This window comes from Dunckerocampus dactyliophorus, chromosome 5 (genome assembly GCF_027744805.1).
Source record: "Dunckerocampus dactyliophorus isolate RoL2022-P2 chromosome 5, RoL_Ddac_1.1, whole genome shotgun sequence".
Classification (NCBI taxonomy): Eukaryota; Metazoa; Chordata; class Actinopteri; order Syngnathiformes; family Syngnathidae; genus Dunckerocampus; species Dunckerocampus dactyliophorus.
Window position 1 is genome coordinate 468,813 of NC_072823.1, and position 26,826 is coordinate 495,638.

General features: G+C 42.3%; 4 protein-coding genes across 8 annotated transcripts in view; 2 read left to right on the forward strand and 2 right to left on the reverse strand.

Annotated features, from left to right (window-relative positions):
• Positions 1 to 3,739: 3,739 nt before the first annotated feature.
• On the forward strand, positions 3,740 to 11,154 carry tnnt2d (troponin T2d, cardiac). The gene is made up of 13 exons (XM_054775391.1): positions 3,740 to 3,814; positions 4,149 to 4,215; positions 4,353 to 4,378; positions 4,420 to 4,422; positions 5,721 to 5,742; positions 5,819 to 5,879; positions 5,948 to 6,064; positions 6,128 to 6,205; positions 6,286 to 6,396; positions 8,648 to 8,760; positions 8,840 to 8,930; positions 10,876 to 10,913; positions 10,986 to 11,154. The coding sequence occupies exons 1-13, from the start codon at positions 3,745 to 3,747 to the stop codon at positions 11,029 to 11,031; spliced, it is 843 nt and encodes a 280-aa protein (XP_054631366.1). The 5' UTR covers positions 3,740 to 3,744; the 3' UTR covers positions 11,032 to 11,154.
• dnm1l (dynamin 1-like) lies at positions 4,696 to 22,613 on the reverse strand. 3 transcript variants are annotated; one of them, XM_054775388.1, is made up of 18 exons: positions 22,379 to 22,613; positions 19,743 to 19,887; positions 16,663 to 16,709; positions 16,492 to 16,563; positions 15,940 to 16,026; positions 15,706 to 15,868; positions 14,993 to 15,113; positions 14,776 to 14,931; positions 14,498 to 14,704; positions 14,301 to 14,421; positions 14,066 to 14,221; positions 13,714 to 13,803; positions 13,561 to 13,653; positions 13,417 to 13,470; positions 13,101 to 13,274; positions 12,202 to 12,311; positions 11,881 to 12,040; positions 4,696 to 4,764 (listed from the first exon to the last, which is right to left on the reverse strand). In XM_054775388.1, exons 1-18 carry the CDS (start codon positions 22,478 to 22,480, stop codon positions 4,732 to 4,734), a joined length of 2,091 nt encoding a protein of 696 aa, XP_054631363.1. In that variant the 5' UTR covers positions 22,481 to 22,613; the 3' UTR covers positions 4,696 to 4,731. The 3 variants fall into 3 exon arrangements, with proteins under 3 accessions (XP_054631363.1, XP_054631361.1, XP_054631362.1); XM_054775386.1 differs by lacking the exon at positions 4,696 to 4,764 and adding an exon at positions 11,198 to 11,528 and having other exon boundaries at positions 22,379 to 22,611; XM_054775387.1 differs by lacking the exon at positions 4,696 to 4,764 and adding an exon at positions 11,198 to 11,528 and having other exon boundaries at positions 14,776 to 14,907; positions 22,379 to 22,610.
• Positions 22,614 to 23,257: 644 nt separating this feature from the next.
• Positions 23,258 to 26,299, reverse strand: dnajb9a (DnaJ heat shock protein family (Hsp40) member B9a). The gene is made up of 3 exons (XM_054776362.1): positions 25,895 to 26,299; positions 25,364 to 25,587; positions 23,258 to 24,204 (listed from the first exon to the last, which is right to left on the reverse strand). Exons 2-3 carry the CDS (start codon positions 25,578 to 25,580, stop codon positions 23,783 to 23,785), a joined length of 639 nt encoding a protein of 212 aa, XP_054632337.1. The 5' UTR covers positions 25,581 to 25,587; positions 25,895 to 26,299; the 3' UTR covers positions 23,258 to 23,782.
• Positions 26,300 to 26,508: 209 nt separating this feature from the next.
• The window catches only part of LOC129181311 (calcium-independent phospholipase A2-gamma-like), a 29,212-nt gene continuing 28,894 nt past the window's right edge, over positions 26,509 to 26,826 (forward strand). The window contains exon 1 of one of the 3 annotated variants that reach the window (XM_054776360.1): positions 26,509 to 26,678. The gene's annotated coding sequence lies outside the window, so the exon portion shown is untranslated. The remainder of the gene's footprint in view (positions 26,679 to 26,826) is intronic. The other 2 variants (XM_054776359.1, XM_054776361.1) reach the window with 2 other exon arrangements.

Genomic DNA, 26,826 nt, shown 5'->3' on the forward strand with positions numbered 1-26,826 from the left:
TGGCGTCCCAAGCCCGGATAAATACAGACGGTTGTGTCAGGAAGGGCATCCGACGTAAAACTTTTGCCAAATCAAACATGCCAATCAAAACTATGACTTCCATACCGGATCGTTCGAGGCCACGGTTAACAACGACCGCCATCGGTGCTGTTGACCTGCAGGGTGCCGGTGGAAATTGGACTACTGTTGGTGGAAGAAGGAAAGGAAGAAAGTGTGTCCGTAGGAAGAGAGAGAAGAGGAACGCCAAGAGTATGGGACTGAGAGTAGGGACGTTGAATGTTGGAACTATGACAGGAAAAGGTAGAGAGTTGGTCGACATGATGCAGAGAAGGAAGGTAGACATACTGTGTGTCCAGGAGACCAGGTGGAAAGGTAGCAAGGCTAGACGTTTAGGAGCAGGGTTCAAGTTGTTCTATCATGGTGTAGACAGGAAGAGAAATGGAGTAGGAGTTACCTTGAAGGAGGAGTTTGTTAGGAATGTCCTAGAGGTAAAAAGAGTGTCAGAGTGATGAGTCTGAAGCTAGAAATGGAAGGTGTGATGGTCAATGTTGTTAGTGGGTATGCTCCACAGGTAGGATGTGAGCTGGAGGAGAAGGAGAAATTCTGGTTGGACTTGGATGAAGTGATGCAGAGCATACCTAGAAGAGAGAGAGCTGTCATTGGTGCAGACTTCAATGGACATGTTGGTGCAGGAAACAGAGGTGATGAGGAGGCGATGGGCAGGTTTGGTATCCAGGAGAGGAATGCAGAAGGACAGATGGTGGTTGACTTTGCAAAAAGGATGGAAATGGCTATAGTGAATACTTGCTTCCAGAAGAGGCAGGGACATAGGGTGACCTATAAGAGTGGAGGTAGGAGCACACAGCTAGACTACATCTTGTGTAGACGCTGTCATCTGAAGGAGATCAGTGACTGTAAAGTAGTGGTAGGCCATAGTGTTGCCAAACAGCATAGGATGGTGGTGGGGAGGATGACTCTGGTGGTGAGGAAGATGAAGAGGACAAAGACAGAGCAGAGGACCAAATGGTGGAAGCTGAAAAAGGAAGAGTATTGCATGACTTTTAGGAAGGAGTTAAGACAGGCTCTGAGTGGTCAGGAGGTGCTTCCAGATGACTGGACAACTACAGCTAATGTGATCAGGGAGACAGGCAGGAGAGTACTTGGTGTGTCATCTGGAAGGAAAGTAGACAAGGAGACTTGGTGGTGGAATGAGGAGGTACAGGAGTGTATACAGAGAAAGAGGTTAGCTAAGAAGAAGTGGGACACTGAGAGGACTAAGGAGAGTAGACAGGAGTACAGCGAGATGCAGCGTAAGGTGAAAGTAGAGGTAGCAAAGGCCAAACAAGACACTTATGATGACTTGTATGCTAGGTTGGATAGTAAGGAGGGAGAGACTGATCTATACAGGTTGGCAAGACAGAGATACAGAGATGGGAAGGACGTGCAGCAGGTTAGGGTGATTAAGGATAGGGATGGAAGTCTATTGACAAGTGCCTGTAGTGTGATGGGAAGATGGAAAGAATACTTTGAAGAGCTGATGAATGTGGAAAATGAGAGAGAACAAAGACTAGAAGAGGTGACTTTTGTGGACCAGGAATTAGCAAAGATTAGTCAGGATGAAGTGAGGAGGGCATTGAAGAGGATGAAGAGTGGAAAGGCCGTCGGTCCTGATGATATACCTGTAGAGGTTTGGAAGTGTCTAGAAGAGGTGGCAGTAGAGTTTCTGACTAGGTTGTTCAACAGGATCTTAGATCATGAAAAGATCCCTGAGGAATGGAGGAGATTTTGAAGAACAAGGGAGATGTGAAGACCTGTGGCAACTACAGAGGAATAAAGCTGATGAGCCATACAATGAAGTTATGGGAAAGAGTAGTTGAAGCTAGACTAAGGGCACAAGTATGGTTTCATGCCAAAAAAAGAGTACTACAGACGCAGTATTTGCTTTGAGGATGTTGATAGAGAAGTACAGAGAAGGCCAGACGGAGCTGCATTGTGTTTTTGTAGATGTGGAGAAAGCTTATGACAGAGTGCCCAGAGAGGAACTCTGCTATTGTATGAGGAAGTCTGGAGTGGCAGAGAAGTATGTTAGAGCGGTACAGGACATGTATGAGGACTGGAAGACAGTGGTGAGGTGTGCTGTAGGTGTGACAGAGGAGTTCAAGGTGGAGGTGGGACTGCATCAGGGATCAGCTCTGAGCCCCTTCTTGTTCGCTATGGTGGTGGACAGACTGACAGACGAGGTTAGACAGGAATCTCCATGGACTATGATGTTTGCAGATGACATTGCGATCTGCAGTGAGAGCAGGGAACAGGTGGAGGAGAAGCTAGAGAGGTGGAGGTTTGCCCTGGAAAGGAGAGGAATGAAGGTTCGCGCAGTAAGACAGAGTACATGTGTGTGAATGAGAGGGACCCAAGTGGAACACTGAGCTTACAGGGAGAAGAGATCAAGAAGGTGGAGGATTTGAAGTACTTAGGGTCAACAGTCCAGAGCAATGGAGAGTGTGGAAAAGAAGTGGAGAAGCGTGTACAGGCAGGATGGTACGGGTGGAGAAAAGTGTCAGGTGTGATGTGTGTTAGAAGAGTTTCAGCTAAAATAAAAGGAAAGGTGTACAAAACTGTGGTGGTTTTTGGTCTAGAGACAGTGTCCATGAGGAAAAGACAGGAGACAGAGCTGGAGGTAGCAGAGATGAAGATGCTGAGGTTCTCTCTGGGAGTGACCAGGAAGGATAGGATCAGGAATGAGTACATCAGAGGGACAGCACATGTTAGAGGTTTTGGAGATAAAGTCAGAGAGGCCAGACTGAGATGGTTTGGACATGTCCAGAGGAGAGATAGGGAATATATAGGTAGAAGGATGCCAGGAGGCCTAGAGGAAGACCAAAGAGGAGGTTTATGGATGTAGTGAAGGAGGACATGGAGGTAGTTGGTGTGAGAGAAGAGGATGCAGAAGACAGGGTTAGATGGAGGCAATTGATTCGCTGTGGCGACCCCTGAAGGGAAAAGCCCAAAGGAAAAGAAGAAGAAGAAGATTGGTCTGGAGAAACATAGAAATGTCTACATATTCTGACTAACAATAGGCCATTGTTGATCTTAAGGGTTAATCATTTATGAATTATTATTCGAAAAAACATGACATAGTGAGGGATTACTGTATTACAAAATACTATGTCTCACCAAAGACGCACATTCAGACTTCACACACTTGACTATTATGAGAAAATAATCACATCAAAAAATAAAATGGTGTATAATATAAACAAAATTAATATTAAAATTACAAATACTAAAATGCCATACTGCAATAATATCTCTGATAAGTTCCAACAGAGCAAAAACAACTTTAAAACCTGGGGAATGAAATAATGATGCTGTATTTTTAAAGCTAGATTTTCAAGTCTTACTGGACAAATAACTAGAAAATATGGAATAAGAAATCCATCTTAAACCAGCACAGCTCTTCACTGTACTGATGGAAATAATAAAAGATAGAACTTCAACAAAGCAAATACTCTATATTCACGTCTTTAGTTGAAAAATGTTCAGAATTTTCTAAAAAAACCAAAAACAGAATGGCTAGGATGTGAACATAGGTGGCCACCCTGTGTTCAAGGAAAAGCGCACTTTTCTTTGGAATTTTGCCCATCAGCCACAATCCTTATGTGTCCTACAGCAAGGGGCGTGGTCTCCTTGGTGCTGAGCAGCCATTGGGTGCTTTGAGTCACATGAGTGCAAAGGAAGGACAGGATGACTTTATGTATCCTTCACTCTGCTGGCTCAAGGAGCTCAAGGAGGCGCAAGTCAGTGAAGCTCACAGGTAATGAAGGCCATGCATCCCATTTGTTTTTCTTTAAAGCTAAAATGCATAACAATGATGTAACATTCGTACATAGTGGGTTTTTTCATGCTTTTTTCATGGTATAATTCTCCATTTGCAAATTGACATTTGATCACGTGAGACGGCAAAGGACTGCAACTGACACATTAAAATACACATTATTATTATGATCAATATTATTGTCTAATAAAAGTGTGCATCAGTGCTACCACTTTTGGTATTTGTTACGTTCCCAGCGAGCAGGAAGATGCCACGTGTGTCATTGTGTCTCCTTGAAGACACATTGCTTTGCTAATGTTGTTTCACACTCCAGGGGTACTTTTTGGACAACGCTTGCAGAAGATGTCCGACACAGAGGAAATGGTGGACGAGGAAACCCAGTATGTCCCCGCTAGTCCTCGCTTTCATTTTTCCTATTCATGAGCATTCTTAGTCATGCAGCTTTTGACATAAATAAAAGCATGTATGGATGATGTTATTCATTGGTTGACATTGTTCTTTTGTGTTTGCCACAAAGGGAGGAAGAAGGTAAGAAGATTGTGTGTTAGATAAATGCATGCACCACATGCGACTCATTGAAGCAGCAGGTAAGATAAGCTCTTTTGTGCTTCAAGTTTGCTAGCATCTTTCCAAACATGGCCGACTTCGTCTTTCAGGGGCAACGTTTGTCACGGGACCCCCATGATGCCAACTCAAACATTTCTGCTACTTTATGACCTTCAACTCACTTTTTTTTTTTTTTTTGCAGAGTGGGTCATGCACATTCAGCAGTGGAAAACTAGATAGGGAAAATAGATGAAGGGTGTCCTAACAAAAAACGAACCAATGCATTTGATGAATATTATATCATACAATATTATACATACCAGTGGTGTCCAACTGGTGGGTCGCAGATGTCATTTACATCCTGGCTGGCTTATGTTCTCGTCCTGTGAACGCACGTCAGACGTGTCATTTGTGTATTCATGTTTCAAAAGATGACGGGCCTTTTAAAAAAAAAAAAAAGACATTTGCTTGGTTTGACTTACATAAAAGTAAGTAGAACAAAACACAAATAAAAGAAATTAATGAAGCAATAAATAAATATTAAAATAAAAATGGGGTGTAAAAAAAAACATACATTTTAAAAATGACAAAAATAGCAATAAATCAAAATGACTTCAATAAGCGTAAAAAAATCAATGAAAATAAAAATGACTTCCAACATGTAAAAAAATTACATTAAATTAGAAAGAAAAATGACTTAAGTATAAAAATAAATTAAAAAATGACAAGTGTAAAAAAAATAATAAAAATAAATTAAATAATGACTTTGAACATGTAAAAAAATAAAAATGACTGAAATAATTGAAAAAAAAGACTTAAATGTAAAAAATAATGAATACAAGTGTAAAAAATAAATACAATAAATAAAAACTGACAAGTGTAAAATAAAAAAGTGGGTGTTGACTTCATGCCAATAGGACAATGCCCCGCTACTGTATTTATGATTTATACTGTATTTATGATAAATACTGTATTTATGATGTATACTGTACTTATGATATATACTGTATTTATGATATATACTGTATTTATGAAGATATTCTCCAATGCATTTCAAATGAGATGAAATTGCTTCGGGGCGGCTGGACAGAGGCAGACTAACCTGAAGGCACGTTGTGTCCCAAAACACCTAAAAATGGACGCAGGTGACCCTGGCGAGGGAGCACAGGGGCGTGTTGCCGTGGAGGGGGTGTCAGGGTGTCTATTAAGAGTGGAGGCCTTTTATTTGCGCCACTGCAGTTTTACGGGAATCCTGCGTGACGTGTGAGAGAAATGGTTTTGTACATTTGTCATGTTTTCCGTTGATGAATAACAGTTTGTCTTTTCTCCCCAACGGAAGATGAGTCTAAACCAAAGCCCAAGTAAGTTTTGTTGGCTCTCATTTCACGGCAGTCATGTCTTGACGACCAGGCTGGTTATCAAACGCCTCTTCCACAGATTCATGTCAAACATCGGCGCCCCAAAGATCCCCGACGGTGGCGAGAAAGTGGACTTTGACGTGAGTCTTGAGGATTTATTGATCATATCAATGACATCCATAAATACGCTGTGTGTGCGCGCCTGCAGGACATCCACAGGAAGCGCCAAGAGAAAGATCTGTCGGAGCTTCAGTCTCTGATCGAGGCTCACTTCATCCAGAGGAAGAAGGAGGAAGAGGAGCTGATCGCCCTGGTCAACAGAATAGTGAGTGTGAACAGTTGGGCGGAGTCAGTGGGCGCCATGACAACGCCGCCGCTTTGCTTTCAGGAGAAGCGTCGCGCGGAGAGAGCAGAGCAGCAAAGGATCCGAGCCGAGAGGGAGAAGGAGAGGCAGGCCAGGCTGGCCGTACGTGACGTCTCTGTACCGCAAATATGGAGTGTGAAATATTCCCTCAAGCGTTTGACTGCATTCATGCATTGCACCAGGAGGAGAAGGAACGCAGGGAGCTGGAGGAGCAGCGCAAGAAGCTGGATGAAGACGCCAAGAAGAAGAAGGTCCTCTCCAACATGACCCAGCAGTACGGCGCTGGACAGAAGGTCACTGCCCTCCATCCATCCATCCATCCATTCTACACAACCTACAGTATGACGAATGCAGCATGTGCAGCTCACAACCCGATCCTAACATCTTCACCACATGATTAAACATGTATTCATCCTTTGGAGTATTCCACAATTCCAGATCCCGTACAGACAAAATGATGAGAGCACCCTTGTTTCTTGAGTTTCTCGTTCATTCAAGTGCTCGATACAACTGAAGGTACCTTTGTTTGGACAAATCTCTATGACAACAAGAGTCCCAAACAATGCTACCGTATATTGTAACATTGATGTAAGAACTGAAGTCATTTTGGTTATTATCAGGAAAAGCATGGAAGTTGCTAGATATCATATCTTATGATGACCTATATTTCTTATCAGCCAAACAAATGTACCTTTAGCTGTAGCACAGGCATGACAATGGATCCATCACCTCAAGAAACAAGAATGGTCTTAGCATTTTTTCTATGACTGTATGTATGTGTGTGTGTATATTATATATATACATACATATATATACATATATATATATATATATATATAGTCAAACTTGTCTATAGCGGCCACTAGAGGGAGTCTGCAAAAGTGGCCGCTATAGACAGGTGGCCTCTATAGACAGGTTGGCGTCCAGTTTGAATGTTGACCAGTAGAGGAAAAAAAGAAAAAAAAAGGGAAAATAATAATAATAATGTTGACCAGTAGATGGCACTGGAGAACTGCTGATAAAGGTTGTACAGCACTACTAGGCTTGTTATTATCATGGTTCTAATCCTGAACATGCATATGAGTCAAACAGTAGCACATCACATAGTACAATTCACAATTTTGCATGTCCAAAATGGAGTAGGAAGAAGCAAAGCTTATTTAATCCTACCCCTCATCAGTTTCACATCAGTTGCAATACATTTATTCACCTCTTGTTCTTCCAAGTGTACTTTGTAGGTCTACATGACAATGTAGTGCAATCATAGCCAAGGTTTTTACTTACTAAAAGGAAGCTAGAGGCTTAATAATAACTGATAATACTTCAGTTAAGTACAACTGAACTCAGTTTTGCTCCCGCTGCCGCATGCATGCTAGCATATGTTTTTTTTTTTTATTGTAGCGTCGCTGGGAGCACGTCCTGTTCCCAGCCTACTTTGCGGTAATGTTTTGGTGCAAATGCTCTTAAAGTTACATGTTTGACCAGGAAATAGCAAGCTCAAAAGACGACGTTTTTTTTTATGTGGAACAACTGACAGTTTGTGTGGATCTTGTGAATGATTGTGACTGAGCTAGGACTCAGTAATTAAAGTCTACACACGACGGCTTCATTGATTGAAAAACAAAACTTTTTCGTGCATGAAGCTTCTACTTGAGTTGGTAATTTGGCCGCTATATGCAGTCAGATATTGACCAAGGGAGACAAAATGGGTGGCTGCTGGCTGCGTTAGACAGGTGACTGCTATACACAGGGTCTATAACATGTAAATTTGCTGGGGGGGATTTTTCAGTGGCTGCTATAGGCAGGTGGCCCTTCTATAAAAGTGGCCGCTAAGACAGGTTTGACTGTATATATATGTTTTACTAAGTTAAGCTACATATTTGTCAGGGTAATTGGTATTTTTTTTAATGATTGTCAAAAACATTTATTTTTTTCCATACAAAACACTCCTTAATATTTGTCTGTGTAAATGAAAAATAACATTTCTGAATTATTTCATACAAAATACTACTAAATATTTGTAGGTGTAAAAGAAAAATACAAACTAACATTTTTTAATAATTATTTCATACAAAATACTACTGAATATTTGTAGGTTTAAATAAAAAAAATACAAACTGACATTTTTAAATAATTATTTCATACAAAATACGACTAAATATTTGTAGGTGTAAATAAAAATAATTAACATGTTTTAATAAAATATTTTCATACAAAATACTGCTGAATATTTGTCATGAAATTAATATGTATATATAAAAAAGAACAAACATTTTTGGATTATTATTTTTCATACAAAAATCATACTAAATGTTTGTCACTGTAAAGGAAAAAAAAACCTCACATGATTTACTACTGTGTCAGTGTAGAGTACAGTAACTCATTCTTGAATACTTATTTTTGTCAGAGGCATTTCAAAGCACTAAGCTTTACTATTGTTGCTACAAGGGAGAACTGACATCTACATCTCTAGAAAACAAGCACAGTGATAAACCCATGAAAATGCATTCATCTTTTTCACCATCACTTTCCCCAAACAAACAGAGTGAGAACAGAAGAGGAGGCAAGAAGCAAACGGAGAGAGAGAAGAAGAAGAAGATCCTGGCCGAGCGCAGGAAGCCGCTCAACATCGACCACCTGAGTGATGACAAACTCAAGTACGACAAACACGGATCTCCCCGTGGAAACCAGAAGGATGGCTGCGTGCTGCTAACCATACGGTGTGTGTCTTTGCAGGGAGAAAGCTAATGAGCTGTGGCAGTGGCTGATGGAATTGGAGATGGAAAAGTACGACCTGAGCGAAAAATTTAAAAAACAAAAGCTAGACGTAAGTCCTCCCACTGAGCATGCCTATAGACGATCGCAACAACGTATCCCACTGGACATCGGCTGTTTTTGTTTTTGTTGATGGAATCACACCACAATTTGAGTGCAGTTGCTCCTCCTAGTGGAAAAGCTGGTAAACTACACTTTCATTAGCCTGTTCAAAAACCAAAAGTAAACATTCCAGATGGAATGGGGCGCTGCATTTCTATTATTAAATCCACTGTTGCCGGGTAGGATAGAATGACTGCTTATGTACAGTGGATCCCCAAATTTTTGCGCTGATTTTTTTGTCAAAAAAATTATGCATTTTTTTCCCACAGAAAACATCTAATTCGCCCCAAGTGGGTAATAATGTATCAATACATAATACAGATACACTAGGGGTGTCCAAAGTGCAGCCTGCAGCTGTGATATAAACGGCCTGCAGCACAATCTAAAAATGTAATTCACCAGCAGAAATTTTACCAGAGTAAAGTCAAAATATTAAGAGAAATAAATTGTTTTCTAATAAGAAAAAAAGTTGCAATTTTACGAGAATAAAATAAGAATAAGAAATATTTTAGTAACAATGCTGAAATAAAGAAAAAAATACTTTCTTTTTTTTTTTTAAAGAAAATATTACGGGAATTGCGAGAACAAAATTTACAAGAGGAAAGCTGAAATGAAACATGCAGAAATGGAAAAAGCAGTGATCATTTAATGGGAATAAAGTCAAAATATTAAGAAAAAAAATCTCATTTTTAGTCGCATTTCACCTGTATTCCAAAAGGTGAAAGGCAGTTTTTTCTTGCGCTACATATACTGTAGCTTCTCAGCATATGTCTATGTGTTGCTTTACTAAATATCAACGTGGCCCTTCCATGCTTCCATTTTTCAGTGTGAGGCCCTTGCCGGAAAACGTTTGGACACCAGTGAGATACACCGTACTACACTGTTCAAAAGGGACCACACTTTTTACATGTTTATGTTATGATTCATCGATAATGTTTTTCCCTCCTCTGTCATTGAACACTGAACAAAGCTAGCTGTGTGCTGAGATGCAAAGGTGTATTTGGCTACGTTAGCGCTAGCGTCCACAGTCAAGACTTCCTGAGAACTCGCAACACTTGAGGTGAAGACAAGTTCATATGTGATGCTAAGTCCTTACAGGCAAGCATGGGGATCATGCAGACGTGACTTCTCTTGCCTGCTAGCCTCTAGCGCAGGCAGTGGTGGGAAAACTGTGGGCTGTGGGCCACTTCAGGCCCACCAACCAAAAAAACTGTCAGATGCAACCTGTAACTCACACAAAAAACAATCCAAAATACACACGACGCACAAAATAACCTACCTACCGACACAAAATACCCATGCCAAAAAAACACCCATATATTTCTGCCGCAAGGCATGCTGGGTAGCTTGTGGTACTCTTTCTCTCAACATTTTGCTTGATTGTAACATATGTTGCGGAGGTCGTCAAAGAAGTAAACTAAGTTTCATAGTTGATATTGTTGCAGCTGGACCACCCCGCATGCCTTGCGGGCATTTGGAAATAACAGTCTTAAGTTACGTGTTCTGTTTAGCGTTTAGTTGTTGTTCCTCCCACTTAGTAGTAGCAGTAGCTGACTTATGTGATGCATTAACTTGCTGTGGATGTGTTGTTTATTTTCACTTTGTTGCACCGTGAGTATGTTGTTTGAAATTATTTTAACCCAACGAGTCAAAAACTTTTCCCCAACCCTGCTCTAGTGCTAGCCTGACAAGCACGCTCAAGGCTACACCGCGACTCCATCTTCCATTCTCATTCATGAGAACGTCATTGTCAAGCTAACAGGAGGATTCTTTGGAATTGCTTACTTTTCTTTCTGGCATTTGCTTGTGGTCCTGCAGCGTAACCCCAATGAAAAGTGGCGCCCTACTGCATTTGTCATGAAAGTCGATACTAAGTACGTTTATTGTGCTTCCAGATTAACCTGCTGCTTGTTCGAGTCCAGGATCACCAGAGGTAAAGCTGCGTCAAACACCATTTCATGCGTAAATTGTCTGATATCTGCATCATCCTCCTGTGTTGTTTTAGTACCAAAGGTCGTGGCAAGGGCAAGATGGGAGCCCGGCTGAGGTAAAGTGAACCGACCCCCCAGGAAGGTGACAGCAAGACACCACCTGGATGCGCCGCTGGCTCGCTGGACAAGCATCCATATTTCAGATCAATAAAGCACTTCTAAGCAGCACGCAGGCTTGTTTTTCATTTATGGTCATTCCTAGCATTACCCATGGGAAATAAATCTCAACAAAGCACTTGATGACGACACGACAAAGCTTTTATTTTCTGTCTATCTTTAATTGGATTCCACACAAACAGCAGACATTCCTTAGCCAGGCTAAACACGCATGATAACATAATATCATCCCTACTGTTTGTGCAGAAGAAAAATAGAATTTTCCATTTTTTTGGAGTGAGGGGAGATGACGTGGTTTATACTGACTGTACGTTTGGCCTCAGATGGCTCTGAGGGCTGTGAAAGACCTCTGGGTGGGTGGTGGGTGATCCGTGTGGGGTGGCTCACCATAAGTGTGTTTCTCTGATCTCTGCTATCACCTGGCTGGCTTTCTGCAGCGCCTGAATACACCAATTAGAGGATTACTGTAATGTGTGTGTGTGTGTGTGTGTGTGTGTGTTTGCTGGTTGCTATGTCAACATGCACATAAAGGTGAGTGTGGGGGGTACACATTAAGAAAAAAAAGAAGAGCTTTCTCAAATATGATACTGTGCTTTCTCAAACAGTGGCAGCGGGCATTTCACGACTTAACTGCAGAGAGTAGCAGGTGTTTAATAGAGGTAATAATTTAATAGAGTTATTGTGCTGTTCAATGGAAATGCAGGATGAACTGTACTGCAGCTCTCCTTCCAGCTTCCTAATATGGTCGCCAATGGTTTCCTAATAACAAAAAAAAGTGCATCGAGTGTTTACCTGGAGCATCTCGGCCGCCTCGTTGCGTCGCTGTGCCATGTCCTCCGATTCTGTCAGCAGGTCATCCAACAGCACGGCCTTATACAGCTGGCCCACTAGCTCACTCTGCAGGCAGTCTTTCACGTGGTTCACCAGGAAGTGCATCACCGCCTTGGGCACGCTGAGGGAGAGGGGAGTGAGTCAAGACAAGTCCGTGAACCATGCTGTAGTTTGTGTGGGAACTCAATTCTATGCATGGATTCTGAAGCCCAGGTGCCAACCACATGATGGGCTTAGTGGAGTACAGATCATGTGGTGGCAAGCACGGCTGTCATTATGTACCTGTCCTGGATGTTCTTCCGTACGATAAGAAAATAGGACTTGATGAGTCTCTCAATGACCTCACAGTCTCGCTGCTCCCGAGCGGACAACTTTCTGGATACTGGAACAGGCTGGGGGAGAACAAGAACGGGTATGATGACGTAACCTAAAACTATTTTTAATCATGAAATGCTGCCCCTAAAATGCTTTTCTCATCCTCCCCCCCCAGCCATCTCCCAACAGGTGGTCTTCTGGGAACCAATGCCTTGTGTTCCTACACTGTGATGGAAGTAGTTTTAGTGCACTTATACCTGAATGACAGCTAAACGAACTCCTAAGTCATCACCGTGTACATACAACACATGAATATGCACAGAAGACACACTCATGCAAACAGGAAAGGAAAGAGTCAGAACAAGAGAACGTCGTACTTTTATGCCTTTGCTTGTCTTGCAGGCCTTTCTACCTTCTTAAAATATTGCCCCAGTCTAGTCTTCCCCTCCCAGATCTCCTTATAACAGCGCACAGAAACCATGATCCTTATAGCATTCAATCATATTCATCCTTCAGGGGTATTTGGGACCAAAAGAGCGGCTAATGTTGGTGGGCGTGTCTCCTCTCTTCTTTTTGTGATGTTCATTTTCACTTCCATGGTGATTTTCTTTGGCGCACTGCCGCTTGGAAAACATAATGAACTGTATAAAGGAACTAATCACCAGTAACTTCTTCTGCTGGTCAGTCTCATGTTTACGGACCAAAATTACACTTTAATTCATTTATGGGTGCACGTTTGTAACCACGAGGAGCTCCCGTATTACTTACCACCCTTTAGTACCTGCTGGTGTCCAGCAGTGGGCAGCACCAGCGACAATAGGCTGGGGTAACAAACACATAACACAAAAAGTAAAGTCGTGACTTACCACATCTAGTAAATTAACAGCGTGGCCCTTTTGTGGGCTGCTGAGGAGGGGGGTCTGGGGCACCACCCTGTCACCGGCACCGTCCTCTCCCCTTTTCAGCATTCCCCTCCAGTTCCCCGTCCCACCTTCCGTCTGCTCGCTTGAAGAGCTGCCCTGAGCGCCACCTGCTGCCGCCTAGCAGGTCAGATGACATACAAGAGACACGCTCACTGAAGGTTCTAAGAAAGAGATTTCTAATATTTTGGTACAGCTCTTGTACTGGATCTTATTAGAATGTGCTGCTGTAGCAAGCTTGCAAATGCGTGATTTGTTGTACCTTGTCTCGGGGGACGGCAGAGGGCAGGTCCCTCATCCTGTTGCGTCTCTGCTCCTGTGTGTGTGTAAATGCACGTAAAGACGATTTTATATCTCTGATCAATGCAATTAACACGTGATGAGTGTACCAGTGCCAGGCTTGTACCTCAATATTATGGTTCATGAGGCCACAGGCATCAGCAAAGTCGGGGTGCTTGGTGTTGATGTATGCCAGCTCGATCGCTACCAGGTTGTGAACCTTTCAAAACAAAATAAACTAGTTGAGTCCTACAAAGTATAATGGTGGCTACGTTTGTACCATTTCATTGGTGACTGGCAGTCTCTTCCTCAACAGGGAGGTGACCACTTCTACGATGGCGTCATGGAGCTTTGGAAATCTCAGCAGCTCCTGCAAAGAAAAATCTTTACATTTTCTCAACAGTTCACAGCATTACATAGAAACAATGCAGAACCCTTTTTTCCCAAATTACATCATCAGATGGCATCATTTCTTGGTCTCATATGAGTTCTTATGGCCTTTTGTTGCCTTGGATCCAGGATGAAGCTTCTACTTCACCTTTCTTCCTTAATCAAGATCTTGCCTGTAGTGGTTTTCTGATTTATTTTGCAGAAATCCCTGGCAGAGGTTGCATCTGTTAATGTGTGGTCACCTGTGTGCTGTAGATGCTGCAGTGCTGGATGATCCTCTGCATCTCCTCGTGAACCAGCTCCACGCAGCGCAGACTGGGCTCCTCCAGACGCTTCACTTGCCTCTTGACCAGCAACTCAAAGGACACCTCGGGTACAAATAAAGCAGGCCTCGGCCCCTGGAAACAAAAAGGTAAAAAAAATAAGAAAAGTCACACCACTGAACCTCTAATGATCCTGGGAGTTGCAGGAACCCACCGTTGCATTTCTGATTGCAGTCAGCACGTCAATGGTCGTCAGGCCCCCCAAGGGATCGACGGACTCCAATGTGCGGCCGAACGTCTCGTGAAATATATAACAGATCCTGGCGCCGCCACAGCTTCAAGAGGTCGGAGGCAGAAAGGTCATTTAAAATGCTTTGCAGTGAGTGGCAAAGTGGTCGTGACGACACTCACAGTTCGGCCGTCTCGATGTTCTTGGCCGTGCCCTCGATAGTCTTGCAGTACTCTGCGGCGAACTTGGTGATGAGCTGCAGCAATGTGGCGCTTTTATCCTCCACCGGCTCTCCGTAGCTGTTGAGGAGTGACTGGTACTGGGCTGCCAGCACGTTGATCCTGGTTTTGAGCTCAGGGAGGCAGTCTCTGATGTGGTGCATGAGCAGTCTAAGGCAACATATGCAAACCAAGTCATACATGTTATACAATATGACAACGTCATGAGAGTACCGTCCTACCTATTCAGTGTCCTGGCTAGATATTTGGTTCCACTTCTGTTTGCAAGGGAGGGGTACTTCTTCTGTAGAAAAGCGTATTCATCGCGTATAGCATCCGCAACAGACTTCTTCTGATTGATATCCAGCTGGCTCCTGTGAAAAGTCATGAGCACACAACTACCAACATAGTGTGACCACAAGCACACAACAGGGTGACGTACTGACAAGGCAAAGTGACCTGTTGACGACTCCAATAATGCCCAGCTTCACGGGAATGACTCGGCCCATCAGTATATCCATGGCGTCTGTTCCTGCGTCCATCAGATCCAGCTTGGTGACCACTGCTAGCGTCCTCCTGCCTGGGCACACCACAGGGACAACAATTAAGAGACACAGTATCTCACAAAAGGGAGTACAATGGATCCGTGCATACGATTCAGCATTCCTACAAATTTATATAACAACATTTCTTATTTTTAAAGCCACGTTTTGCCTTTTAAAGGCTGTGCATTTGGATCAGCTGATGAACGTAAAATTTTGATCTGGAGTCTCCACCGTGGCTCCGATTCCAAGTGTTGATGAATCATCTTCCATTACCTTTGATTAATGCTGAGTATTTAAGCAGTTTATATTTGAAAGGTGTTTCAGGAGTGTGTGAGGCATATTTAACCTGGATTGACCAATGGCAAACGAAGAGAGAAGGGGAGGGTTCTGGAGCAGAATCTGGTTTAATCTGGTCTAATAAACACTCACTTTCATTTCAAATGTCGATCCCAAATTGGAGGAGAACGTCAATATCAAGCGAGCAGGAGGGTTTTGGGGGTGTGGGAGCAAGCCGTGTGTCTTTTTATGGGTGCATCAATTACTTGCAGATTAGTTATATCCAAGTTTCATTTCTGACAAATTAACCCTTGAGAAAGCAAAAAGCAAACAAAGAAGCAGGGCATTTACCGTCAGGGTCAACCTCCCGGGCCACCTTCAGGGCCTCCGACGTCGCCATGTCCGTGTTGGCAGCCGTCACAGCCAGGATTATGGAGTTGGGGTTGGATATGTACTTCACAATCAGTTCTCGGATCAGGACCTCGATGTCCTTGGGCTGGTCTCCCACAGGCACCTGTGCCAACATACACGCACCGTGTAAGAACATGTTTGCATTCTGTGAGACATGCGTTCAGCACCGCTCACCTTTGTGATGCCGGGCAGATCCACCAGTGTGAGATTGACAACATGAGGTGAGAAGACCTTCAGGTGAATGGGTTCATCACTGATACCCTGCAACCAGACAGCCCCATCAGTTTCTGTGAAAAAGTCTGAGGCTACAACATGTTAGAGATGCACCGTATCTTCCAAACCAATACCAATAACTGATAACTTTTATCATTTAGATTTAGCTGTAGCTGTGCACACGTGGAGATAAGGAGGACTGGAACAAGCATGGGCTATTTTTTATGTTATTGGATTTCCAGCCCGATAATTGTCATGCACCCCTACATATTATATATACAGTACATAGTTATTGTACAGATATCTTTTTCAAAATATTTCGTAATGCTGTGTCATTTGATGTATCTTCTAGCATTTTTACATATATAAGGTCATTAAATGTTATTATCATGCATTCCTGACCGCCACTGCCTAGCACGCTCTGCAGTTGAGTAGATAAAACGTGCCCAAGCATTATTTGAGTAAATCCACTAGTTGGGACCAAAGAGAACACTGTAGTTTTTGGGGGCATACCTTGTTAGTGCCAGATATTCTTTCTGTTTCTGCTTCAATTTCTTGACGAATCTCCTGAAAATTTGTGTAAATCTAAAAAAACACAGCAAAAAAATGTGAAAGCATCTGCAACATACTTATAAGAGGTGGTGAGGACTTCCAGTATAAACTTGCACTTGTATTGAATTTTACCTTGTTTTTGGTGTGCAAAAATTTGCCCCACTCCTCGCCATCGACGCCTGCAGACAAATAAAGTCGTGTTTGTGTAAGTCATTACACAAACACGTGGCCAAAAGATCACTCGTCTATGTTTTCAGAGAAATTCTCTGGTGGTGGCTAAAATGGAAGGCTCCAAAAGAGAGGAGAATCTTTTCCATAAAATGCAGGGAAAGAAAACGACATTTTCCACAATGGGAATTGTGATGGAAGCACGTCAAACCCTGAAGCATGAAGAAGAAACGCGTGTAATAAAAGGTAACGTGCCCTAAGAACAGCACAAGCACACAGACAGACTGTCCATCATCTCAGGGGAAGCTGCCACTTCAGGGCATCCAAGCTGTTTGCAGGATGTTGCTTCACTGAGTGATTTCTTGGAACACAAATGCAAACCTCATTTGTGGTAACGATATTACTTAACCAGTTGGAAGTGGGGGCAAAAACTGTGGGAGGGCGGGGTGTCGCAGGCCACAAAAATGAAGGGTGGAATGGTGCAGAGAGGGGGTGGAAGACTCAGGGAGGTTATGTAAACACCATAAAGCAAATGAGAAGGAAAAGGAGACCTCTGTAAAAGTGGCCATTTTTCTTGAATTCAGTAAGAAACACAACGAAGACTTGTTCACGACATTCACTCAAGAACATCACCTTTTACACTTTATTATATCTCCCAAGCGGCAGTGCGCCAAAGAAAAGGAAAACCATCACCATGGAAGTGAAAATGAAAATCATGAAAAACTGAAGACACGCCCACAAACACAACCAACATCAAGGATAAAGATGATTCCTTCCAGACTAGCCTGGGAAAACACAGACCCTTTCCAAAAAATTTGAATGTCATGGAAAAGTTGTTTAATTTCCATAATTCCATTCAAAAAGTTAAACTTTCATAGATTAAATTGTGGGCCCTGAATCTATAAACGATTTCAAGTGTTTATTTGTTTATTTTTACGTAATTTGGGCTTCCAGCTCATTAAACCCACGAAAACAGGAATTCAAAAAATTAGAATACTGTGAAGAAATCACCATTTACTTCTCAGTTTTTGCAGAAAAAAAGAAAGAAATTAGGATCAAATCAAATCAATCAAAATATGGTACTTTCAAAACGATATGTCAATCTTCAATACTTGGTTGGGAATCCCTTTGCCTTAATCACTGCCTCGATGCCACGTAGCATTGAAGCAATCAGCCTGTGGCATTGCCTGGGAGTTATGGAACTCCTTGATACTTGCTGTCAGCTCTTCTTTGTTGTTGGGTCTGGTGCCCCTCATTTTCTTCTTGAGAATACCCCATAGATTCTCAATGGGGTTTAGGTCCGGTGAGTTGGCTGGCCAGTCAAGCACTGTGATGGCATGGGCATCAAACCAGGTTTTGGTGCTTCTGGCGGTATGGGCAGGGGCCAGGTCCTGCTGGAAGATTAAATTTGCATCTCCATACAGATCCTCAGCAGAAGGAATCATGAAGTCCTCTAAAACATTCTGGTAGACTGTTGCGGTGACCTTGGATTTAAGAAAGCAGAGCTTACCAACACCTGCACCGGACATTGCACCCCAAATCATGACGGACTGTGGATATTCCACACTGGACCTCAGGCAGCTTGGGTTCTGTTCCTCACCCGTCTTCCTCCAAACCCTTGGACCTTGATTCCCAAATGAAAAGGCACACTTTACTTTCATCGGAAAAGAGGACCTTGGACCACGGGCCAACAGTCCAGTCCTTCTTCTCCTTGGCCCAGTGCAGACGCTTCCTACGTTGGCTCAGGTTCAGAAGTGGCTTGACCCGAGGAACCTGACAGTTGTAGCCCATCTCCCGGATGCGTCTGAATATGGTGGTTTTTGAAGCTGTGATTCCCGCCTCATTCCACTCTTTCTGGATCTCTGCCAGATTCTTGAATCTTCCCTGTTTGATAATCCGCTGAAGCCCACGGTCATCTCTTTTGCTGGTGCATCTTCTCCTGCCACATTTTGCCCTTCCTCTAGACTTTCCATTGATATGCTTGGACACAGCACTCTGTGAACAACCAGCCTCCTTAGCTATGAACTTTTGTGGCTTTTCAATGATGGTCTTCTGGCCAGTTGTCATGTCTGCAGTCTTCCCCATATTGAACCCAACTGAGACAATTGAACCAAACTGAAGCAATTTAATGACACCTGGGGAAGCCTGTGTAGGTGATTTGAGTTTAGTAGATGATTAGTGTGTGACACTCAGTTTAAAACATTCATGCCCGGCAAAATTTGGGCTGATTTCTTCACAGTATTCTAATTTTTTGAATTCCTTTTTTCGTGGGTTTAATGAGCTGGAAGCCCAAATTATGTAAAAATAAACAAATAAATACTTGAAATCGTTTAAACTGTGGGCCCTGAATCTATAATCTATGAAAGTTTAACTTTTTGAATGGAATTATGGAAATTAAACAACTTTTCCATGACATTCAAATTTTTTGGAAAGGGTCTGTATTTAAAGCAGGTAGGAGAACCACGGGGATGAAAGTAGGGACTTGTTCTGTCTTTATTACGTGACTGAGACGGAGTGAAAAAAACGTTCTTCTCTCATGTTGTGTGCAAGTGGTAAAATTCTGCTTTGTCCGTCTGAAACACTTTCTTATGTTTAGAATATCAAGGAAAAGGCTTCTTGAGACGTCATCTGTACTTCTGTGAAGAAGGTGTTGGACGTTTCGCTCCTCATCCGAAGAGCTTCGTCAGCGAACTGAATAGTAAATTGGAGAGGCTAACTAGTTAGCATGCTATGCTAGCAGCAGCCATCTTGTGTCCCTTCGACTGAGGTCTGGCAAGGTATATTTAACATCTCGCATAATGCCATGGATGATGCGGATGCAAATGCAAAAGTCCTGTCCAACTTTAGAGGCAGACTTTTCCCCCGATAATTTTGGTTGAATTCCTATTTGTGTGACCTGCGGGGCGTTTGACTGCAGGGGTTTCATTCTACTATTGTAATGACTCCAAACAGTGAAGCAGTACTGGCAGTCTACGATGGCGTCGTACAGATGAATGAGAAGATGATCTTTAAGAACTTCAACGGTTAAAAAGTTAGTATGTTACCATTCTCTTCGCTGCTCTTCCGCCGGTCTTCGGGGTCGATGTGGACTAGCTGTAGGATCAGGGGCCGGCGGGTCACGATGCCCGTGCCACGTGGAAGTACGTCCCTGCCGACAAGGCTCTCTAATACAGAACTCTTGCCGCTGCTCTAGAAGAAAAAAGCCAAACAGAAAAGTGATGATGGCAGAACAATGCAATGTGATCAGATATGAATCACTGCATGTACACTTTTTTGGCTACGCTTTTTTTTTTTTGTTTGTAGAGAATGTAACTGTCCGTCAAACTTGCAGTAACAGTTCTGACCTTGTGTTCCTTGCAGGCTTTGTATGAAGGTTGCAAGAACTTTGCGCGAACTGTACGTTGTGCGTACTAACCACGTAAGATCTGTGCCGGAAACGTGAATGGTTCTGCTTCTGCACATGCGCGAGTCCTTTTCTCCACTCACAACTTTTTTACCACAGAGCTTCTGTGACGTGATCTTTATTGATTTTTTCAAATTTATGAGCATAAATGGTCAGGCCTGTCACGAGAACAAATTTTGCTGGTCGATACTCTTTTGAGGCCATTTTGTCATGAATTATATGGAATAAAATTGATGCCATGTAACCGTATTGAACAGCTGCATTTGTTTTGCAATGTAGTGAGCGTGTGCCATTTCGTTTAGATTTGTTTTGCCTACCAAACGCCTCAGCAAGCGTTGGCTCTCAGGACAAAAGCTCTGCTACACCTCCAGGGGTACTTTCTGTTCGCAGTTGGGATGATTGTGTTTCATGTATGCGTACAAGTTGGTCGTGTTCCCCGTCTTACTCGTCACTACTTTCGAAACACAGCCAATGGATTAGAAACCATCACTTCTGTGCCTTCATTCACGTTAGCGCATGCTGGCTCACGAGGATAACTTGTTGCTAGCACTCTGTATCACTAAGTGGCTGAATGAGGGGACAGAGGGTTCACTCACTCCCTTCCTTCCACTGTAGAACCAACACAGATGCAGAGTGAACCTTCTCATCATCCAGCCTGTGTGGTACAGAGAAACGAGCAGAGGAAACACACATGCAAGCACATTCAATTTATAGAGGCTGCATAATTATCAACTTCGATTTTTTATATCGTTTGACTAATCGATTATCGTGACAGGCCTAAAAATGGTCAATAAGCATGCGTAAATATGTGTACTATATTGGGTGTTCTTATTAAAAGACTCAGCCAGCATGTAGATGGTCTTTATTCACCAAGCGTGACCTCATGCAGCACATGCACAGATATATCCACTCACGTGAACAACATAAATATATAATTGCATACAGATTACAATAGAGTCATAGCAAAGAGAGGAAAAAAACTAGTATATATTGATAAATACAAATACAGATAAAAATAAAGCATATAAAACAAACCCCTGCAGCTTTATATGTCCCAGTTTCGGTGTGGTTGATCACTCTCACCGGATGGGGAACACACGTAAGAAATACCTGAACGTGTGTTGGCTGCACTAACTAAGTGCGACGCATAGAAAAGTTGACATTTTTCCCGAACCCGACACCAGCAAAACGTACAAAAGACACATGTTGGCCGTACGGATGACGCAACAACACGTACAAAGCGCATACATTTGTCTTGCAACTTAAAAAAAACCCCAAGAGTCCATTGAGATTGTTTGACATGACAAAGAACCTTTGCAGGCGGTCTACGGCTCAAAATCAGTGTGACATGCACACCCTCCGTGCACTTATTGCGTTTTTTTATTGCATTTGTGTGTAGACCGACCATAGGAGCCCGTACGACCGGTTGTGACCTAGGCTTACACTTAAGGACTTTAGCTAGCAAAGGAAAAACCTCCTGAGGCCTGGTTTGTCCCGCTGATGCTTGCCAAAACGGCGGAGACGGCCACATCGGATTAGCTGGCCAGTGAAAGTAAACACGTTAGACAAAACCTGCCACCATAAACCAATTAGCCGCTACATAGTGTGCAGGCTGCATGTTTACTTTGGACAATAGTAGTGTACTGTTTGGCTAGAAATAGTTTTTATGATATATACACTAAATATTTTCAAATGTTTTGTGGGCTTGTGTTGTTGGGACACACAACTACTGTACAAAAGGAGCCACGTAGCCAACTTTACACATTGCAACATTGAGCTATTATTTCTTCAGTTACACTCGTGGTGTCCCAGCTTTCACATATCTAAATTTACATGACATTCTTCACCTATCTTTTACTTTAAGTGTAGGCTAAAAACCAATGCAATGTGGGTGAAAATATGCAAAAACCGGAAAGTACCATTACATTAAACAGCCTATCTGATAAAGATAATAGTTTGTAATTGTTCTGATGTTAATTTTATGTTCACATTATACAGTGGGCCATAAAAAGTACACGCTGGGGACCACAAATGGCCCCCGGGCCGGACTTTAAACACCCGAAGTTATGTCAAATGAGAGCGCTCTAGATCATGAAGGATTTGCTGCAACAAAAAGCTACAACTAACAGTTTGAGCGACAACACATTGAGCTCACTCATTTGTTAGTTTGATCTGAAGTTAATTCCGCTGAACCACCGTCAATGTAACGGCAATATGACAAACCCAAAAGAAGTTGGCGCCGGCTAACTAACTTGCTATCAATGTGACACGTCTCACCTGAGTCCCCACAACAACTATCTGCGGCAGATGAATTATGTCCGCGCCCACCATGTTAAAAACATCTTGCAGCTTGTTTATGACAGGTATGAGGGCCTCCATGAGCTCCGAAGCCGGTCCAGACCTGCCAAAAAAGGGGACAGTTTTCCTTAGGCTGCCTCACGCGGATAATGCTAGCTAGCTCTCCCAGTCCCTTCACGTCTCTTTGACAAGGCTAACAACTGCGCACAACAATTGCGCAGTGTTGCATTGTGGGAGACAAAGTGCAAGAAACTGACGTCCAATGGGATTCTCTTTGAGATGTCTTTTCAAATGAACTACATTTTCGGTTAGTGACGTCATATAGAGTCGCACGTGACGATGCATTAACAGAAAAGGCGCCTACGCAACCGTAACCAAGGAAGCGGTCAAAATATTTGTATAGAAGCAAAAATGGAAATTATATGCAATTATGTAAAAGAAAGACCGCTTACCATGTAAATACAACAATAATTTAAGAAAAATACTTTAGGTAATTTCATAATTTGTAATATTTAGGGTATTTAATTCAATACAGATGTTCATTTTTATTTAACTGCATTTTTACTCTGTTTTGCCAGAAAAAGCTCCGTAAACATGCGCTTCTTGACTTAATTGAATGGGTTTTCAGTAAACAAAAAAAAAAACCAGCCCAAAACAAGTAACTGTTACTATATTTAAATAACAGGGGCTATTTGGTTAACTTTACTTTTTCTCAACAAATTATTTCAGATATTTCACATTTCAAAATGTGGGTATTTTATTGAACTGTTTTAGTGATTAATTTAATTTTTTAAATTTTAAAAACTCCATTATCATCTAAGTATTCATTTAAAAAAAACAAGTGTTCCCATGTATAAATAGCAGCTATTCAATCTTTTTATTTCTCAAAACACATTCTTAAAGAGCAAACGCAGGTGTCAGCCACAATTTTGTACAACATGAAAGTGCTTCAATTTGATAGTTTAGATCAAATAGGGAAAAGTAACCAATATTGCACACTACACACTGAAATAACAGCGTCAGGAATGAAGAAGCATACTGTACAAACAGTATGGTAGGAAATCAGTATATCTTATGTGTAGATTTTGTACAGTGAGTTTCTACATTGAAGGCACAATTACATTGTCAATATTTAGAAGTATTTTAAACTAAATGCAAACCACATTTAAAAATAGCAGTGTCAGTCAACAAAATGTCAGCTGACAAGGGGCAAGAACTCTGGAACATATTTAATTGGTTACAGGAGCTCTGATTGCTTTAGTCTCTTTGGCAGAACTGAAGTCAGCTTAGCAGAAAATGGGGAAAAAATGACTATTAACCCAACCCACTGGGTATCGTCACAAATATATTGTATGCCAGCAAGGCATATTGAAATGTTGCATCTTAGGATGCAGTGCAGTCTGTGTATGTGGTCACCATATTTCCTCTGCGCTGCGTCACTGTCCTACAGTGCTGCTTGGACGTGCTGTGAAACACGTTTTCAGTCTGTTTGGGGTGTCTGTGCAAGGTGAACATTCTCTCTACGTCGTCCAACACGTCGTCAAAGAAACCCGTCCCTTGAAAATGTCTCTTGTGTCGGCCGTGGGGCTCTTGCTGGGAGTGTTCGTCTAAGTGTCTTCTGTGGCGGGCGTGCCTGTTGTGGCTGTAGATGTCAAAGTCCTTGAATATGTCGTCGAATTTGAAGCTGAAAGACTGGTGGGCAGCCCATCTCTGTCCCTGCTGCGCGGCTCTGGTGAAAAATGAAGCGCTACCGCCAAACTGGTCATACTCCCTTCTTCTGGTGGCATCTGATAGCGCTTCGTAAGCTGCAAGAAAGAAAGCATCATGAACAATTACACTGCAAGAGGACGTACTAACCTGAGGGATGTATTGGAACTAGTAGGGGTGTCACAAGATATCGCGAGACTAAAACGTGGCAAGATTTCTCAATCAGAAAAAAATAATGAATTAATCATGTAGTCATCATCAATTAATACATGAAAATGAACTGGATCATTTTGTCGGCCTCCATATAGTTTCATGTGCCTGTTTCCCTCGTCCCTCGCCTCCAAACAGGCAGGAAGAGGGTTCACTCAGTGCACCCAGACGCTTCATAGAACAACAGCGAATAGAGTGAGACCTCTTGTAGTCACAGTCGCTTTGTCTCTGTGTAGCTTTGTGAGGAGCAATGTAAGGTAACATCATAAAGGTTAGGAGGGAAAAAGATGCTTATAAAGCCAAATGCCGCAGCTCCCGCGTGGGAATACGAATAACTACCAAGGTGAGCCTGTCAACAAGAGCAAGCAAATATGCTGAATTTATTCAGAAGTAGTGGCAACATAAAAGGCAACAAAACAAACTTGCCCACCTCGAACACATCCACTCTACCCAGTTGTCCCATCTGAGGAAAAAAAAAAAACCCTACACATCAGGATCCAAACCCTTTTGTTCCGACAGTCAACACTCCTTGAGACGTTTGGTTGGCAATGTAAAATAGAAATGCAACAGCGCAAAATTGTGTGCATTCATAGAACGTCACCGCAAAATAAATGCTGCCCTTTAATGCAGTTGAATAGCCAGCATTTCATGAAATGCTGCAAACGTTTGACAGTATGAATTTCGTGTGAGAAAATACATGTCACAAACACCAATTCCACAACTTTACAACAGTGAAAGACGACATATCAATGGAAATATTGCCAATAATATTGTTTAGCGTCAATTTGTGGGACAATAAACATTTCAAAACACACCTGCATTGTTTTGTAACTCAGTCAAATAAAAAAAAAATCTTTGTCCAGTCTTATTTTTTCATTGTACTTTTCTTAAAATTAATGTTAAAATCTCATTTCGTCCTCTTGGACCCAATCTCGTACATCGTCTTGTCTCGTGACACCCCTAGTAACTGGCCATGATTACTGTACACGAATGCTAGGAAGCAAAATGACGGGTTTTTAAAACCACAGATTCAAATTTCAACTGTACCTTCTGCAATTTCCCTGAATCTGGTTTCTGCATCCGGACTGTTGTTCTTATCGGGGTGATACCTCATGGCAAGCCTGTGAAAAGCTTTCTTTATTTGCCGCTCAGTGGCATCTTTAGACAGTCCCAGTATGTCGTAGTAATCCTTCTTAGCTAGAAGCTGCTCTGTTATCATGAGGAGGCACACGGCTAACTTTAAAGCTGACTGTGCATTGGCCATTGCTCACCTGTCATGCACAAAAACATGCAAAACTTGTAAGCAGGGATGCACACCAAACAAAAACAATGCAGAATCATTTAAACTCTTATCGCAGTATCCATTTATGTACAGTCTGCTCTATTAAATGGCTAACATTTGGTTGGCTTCAGGTTTATTCACTGCTAATGCAAATTCCAAGATTAAAATTGTAGCTAGCAGGCAGCCCAATTGACGTAACATGCCTGTCAATACTAAAACCACAGCTAGCAGCCTTATCGATACAACATGGCTATTATCGTCTGCCCAACGTCTGCCCACACGTCTCTCCAACTCACCTTTAATTAGCCAAAGTGCAAGCCAAGATGCTGGAGTGTAATAGATATTTAATGACCAGAGTTAAACATGACGATATTAGCTTGAAATGTAACCGACGGAACATGGCGCCATCGTTGCGATCACTTCTTCTTCGTTGGCCGTCGACGTGGACAGCATGGCGACCGGCCATGTGTACACATTACTGCCCCTTTTGGTAAGTACTACAACACTACAAGAGTAACCCGGTTGTTTGTTTATGGCTTTGAAGTACCTTTCATTTCATGAAGGTATTTTTCAAATCGTTTTACTGTCATTTTGCTTTGCTACGGAGCTCCGGAGGGGACATGGAGAAAAAATGCGATGGGTAAAAAAAAAAAGAACGAACTTTTTGTGTCCGGGGCTCCATATATTGGTGCTTTCATTCAAGAAAAAATAAAAATTAAAACTGTGGTTGCCTTGTGGTAAAAAGTCGCATAGATACTGTACTGTAAATATTGCTTTGACCTAAATACTGAATCAAGTGGCTTCTTAATGTTTCCGGGTTTTCAACCAATCAGCACGCCCCATGTTAGAGGTCAAACGAATAACAACCAATAGCATACCGTCATTTCTTGTCACGTGACTGTTGTTTTTCTTGTTCGGCGGACGTCATGACAGTATGAGCAATGTGTGGAAATCAAGCCTGAGCTCCGACATGTTGCTCCACGTTGTCATCATTTACTAAGTTGTATCGTCGAATGGCGGTTCAAGAAGAGCATCTGAAAAGCTTTCTGCCCATCTTGATGCGACGATTTTGAAGCAGCGGTATGGTTTTATGTTGTTTCGTTCAGACTGTGTGAGGTTGCTAGCCGGTTAGCTAGCTGCAGAATACCACCATTTTCATCTTGCCATTGTCATTATTTGTGTTTTTGTGTTTAGTTTAATCTTTTTTCCAGCGAATTTCGGTGAATCC

Coding starts and splice junctions, on each gene's coding strand:
- tnnt2d (XM_054775391.1), top strand. CDS start 3,745: ATGACTTTATGTATCCTTCACTCTGCTGGCTCAAGGAGCTCAAGGAGG. Junction 5,880..5,947: donor GCGAGAAAGTGGACTTTGAC/GTGAGTCTTGAG, acceptor GCGCGCCTGCAG/GACATCCACAGGAAGCGCCA. Junction 6,397..8,647: donor AGTACGGCGCTGGACAGAAG/GTCACTGCCCTC, acceptor CCAAACAAACAG/AGTGAGAACAGAAGAGGAGG.
- dnm1l (XM_054775386.1), bottom strand. CDS start 22,480: ATGGAGGCCCTCATACCTGTCATAAACAAGCTGCAAGATGTTTTTAAC. Junction 13,654..13,713: donor TGCCAGTCACCAATGAAATG/GTACAAACGTAG, acceptor TTGTTTTGAAAG/GTTCACAACCTGGTAGCGAT. Junction 12,312..13,100: donor CTGTTAATTTACTAGATGTG/GTAAGTCACGAC, acceptor GTTCTCCCCCAG/CCTGTTCCAGTATCCAGAAA.
- dnajb9a (XM_054776362.1), bottom strand. CDS start 25,580: ATGGCCAATGCACAGTCAGCTTTAAAGTTAGCCGTGTGCCTCCTCATG. Junction 24,205..25,363: donor ATTCAGGGAAATTGCAGAAG/GTACAGTTGAAA, acceptor TCTTTCTTGCAG/CTTACGAAGCGCTATCAGAT.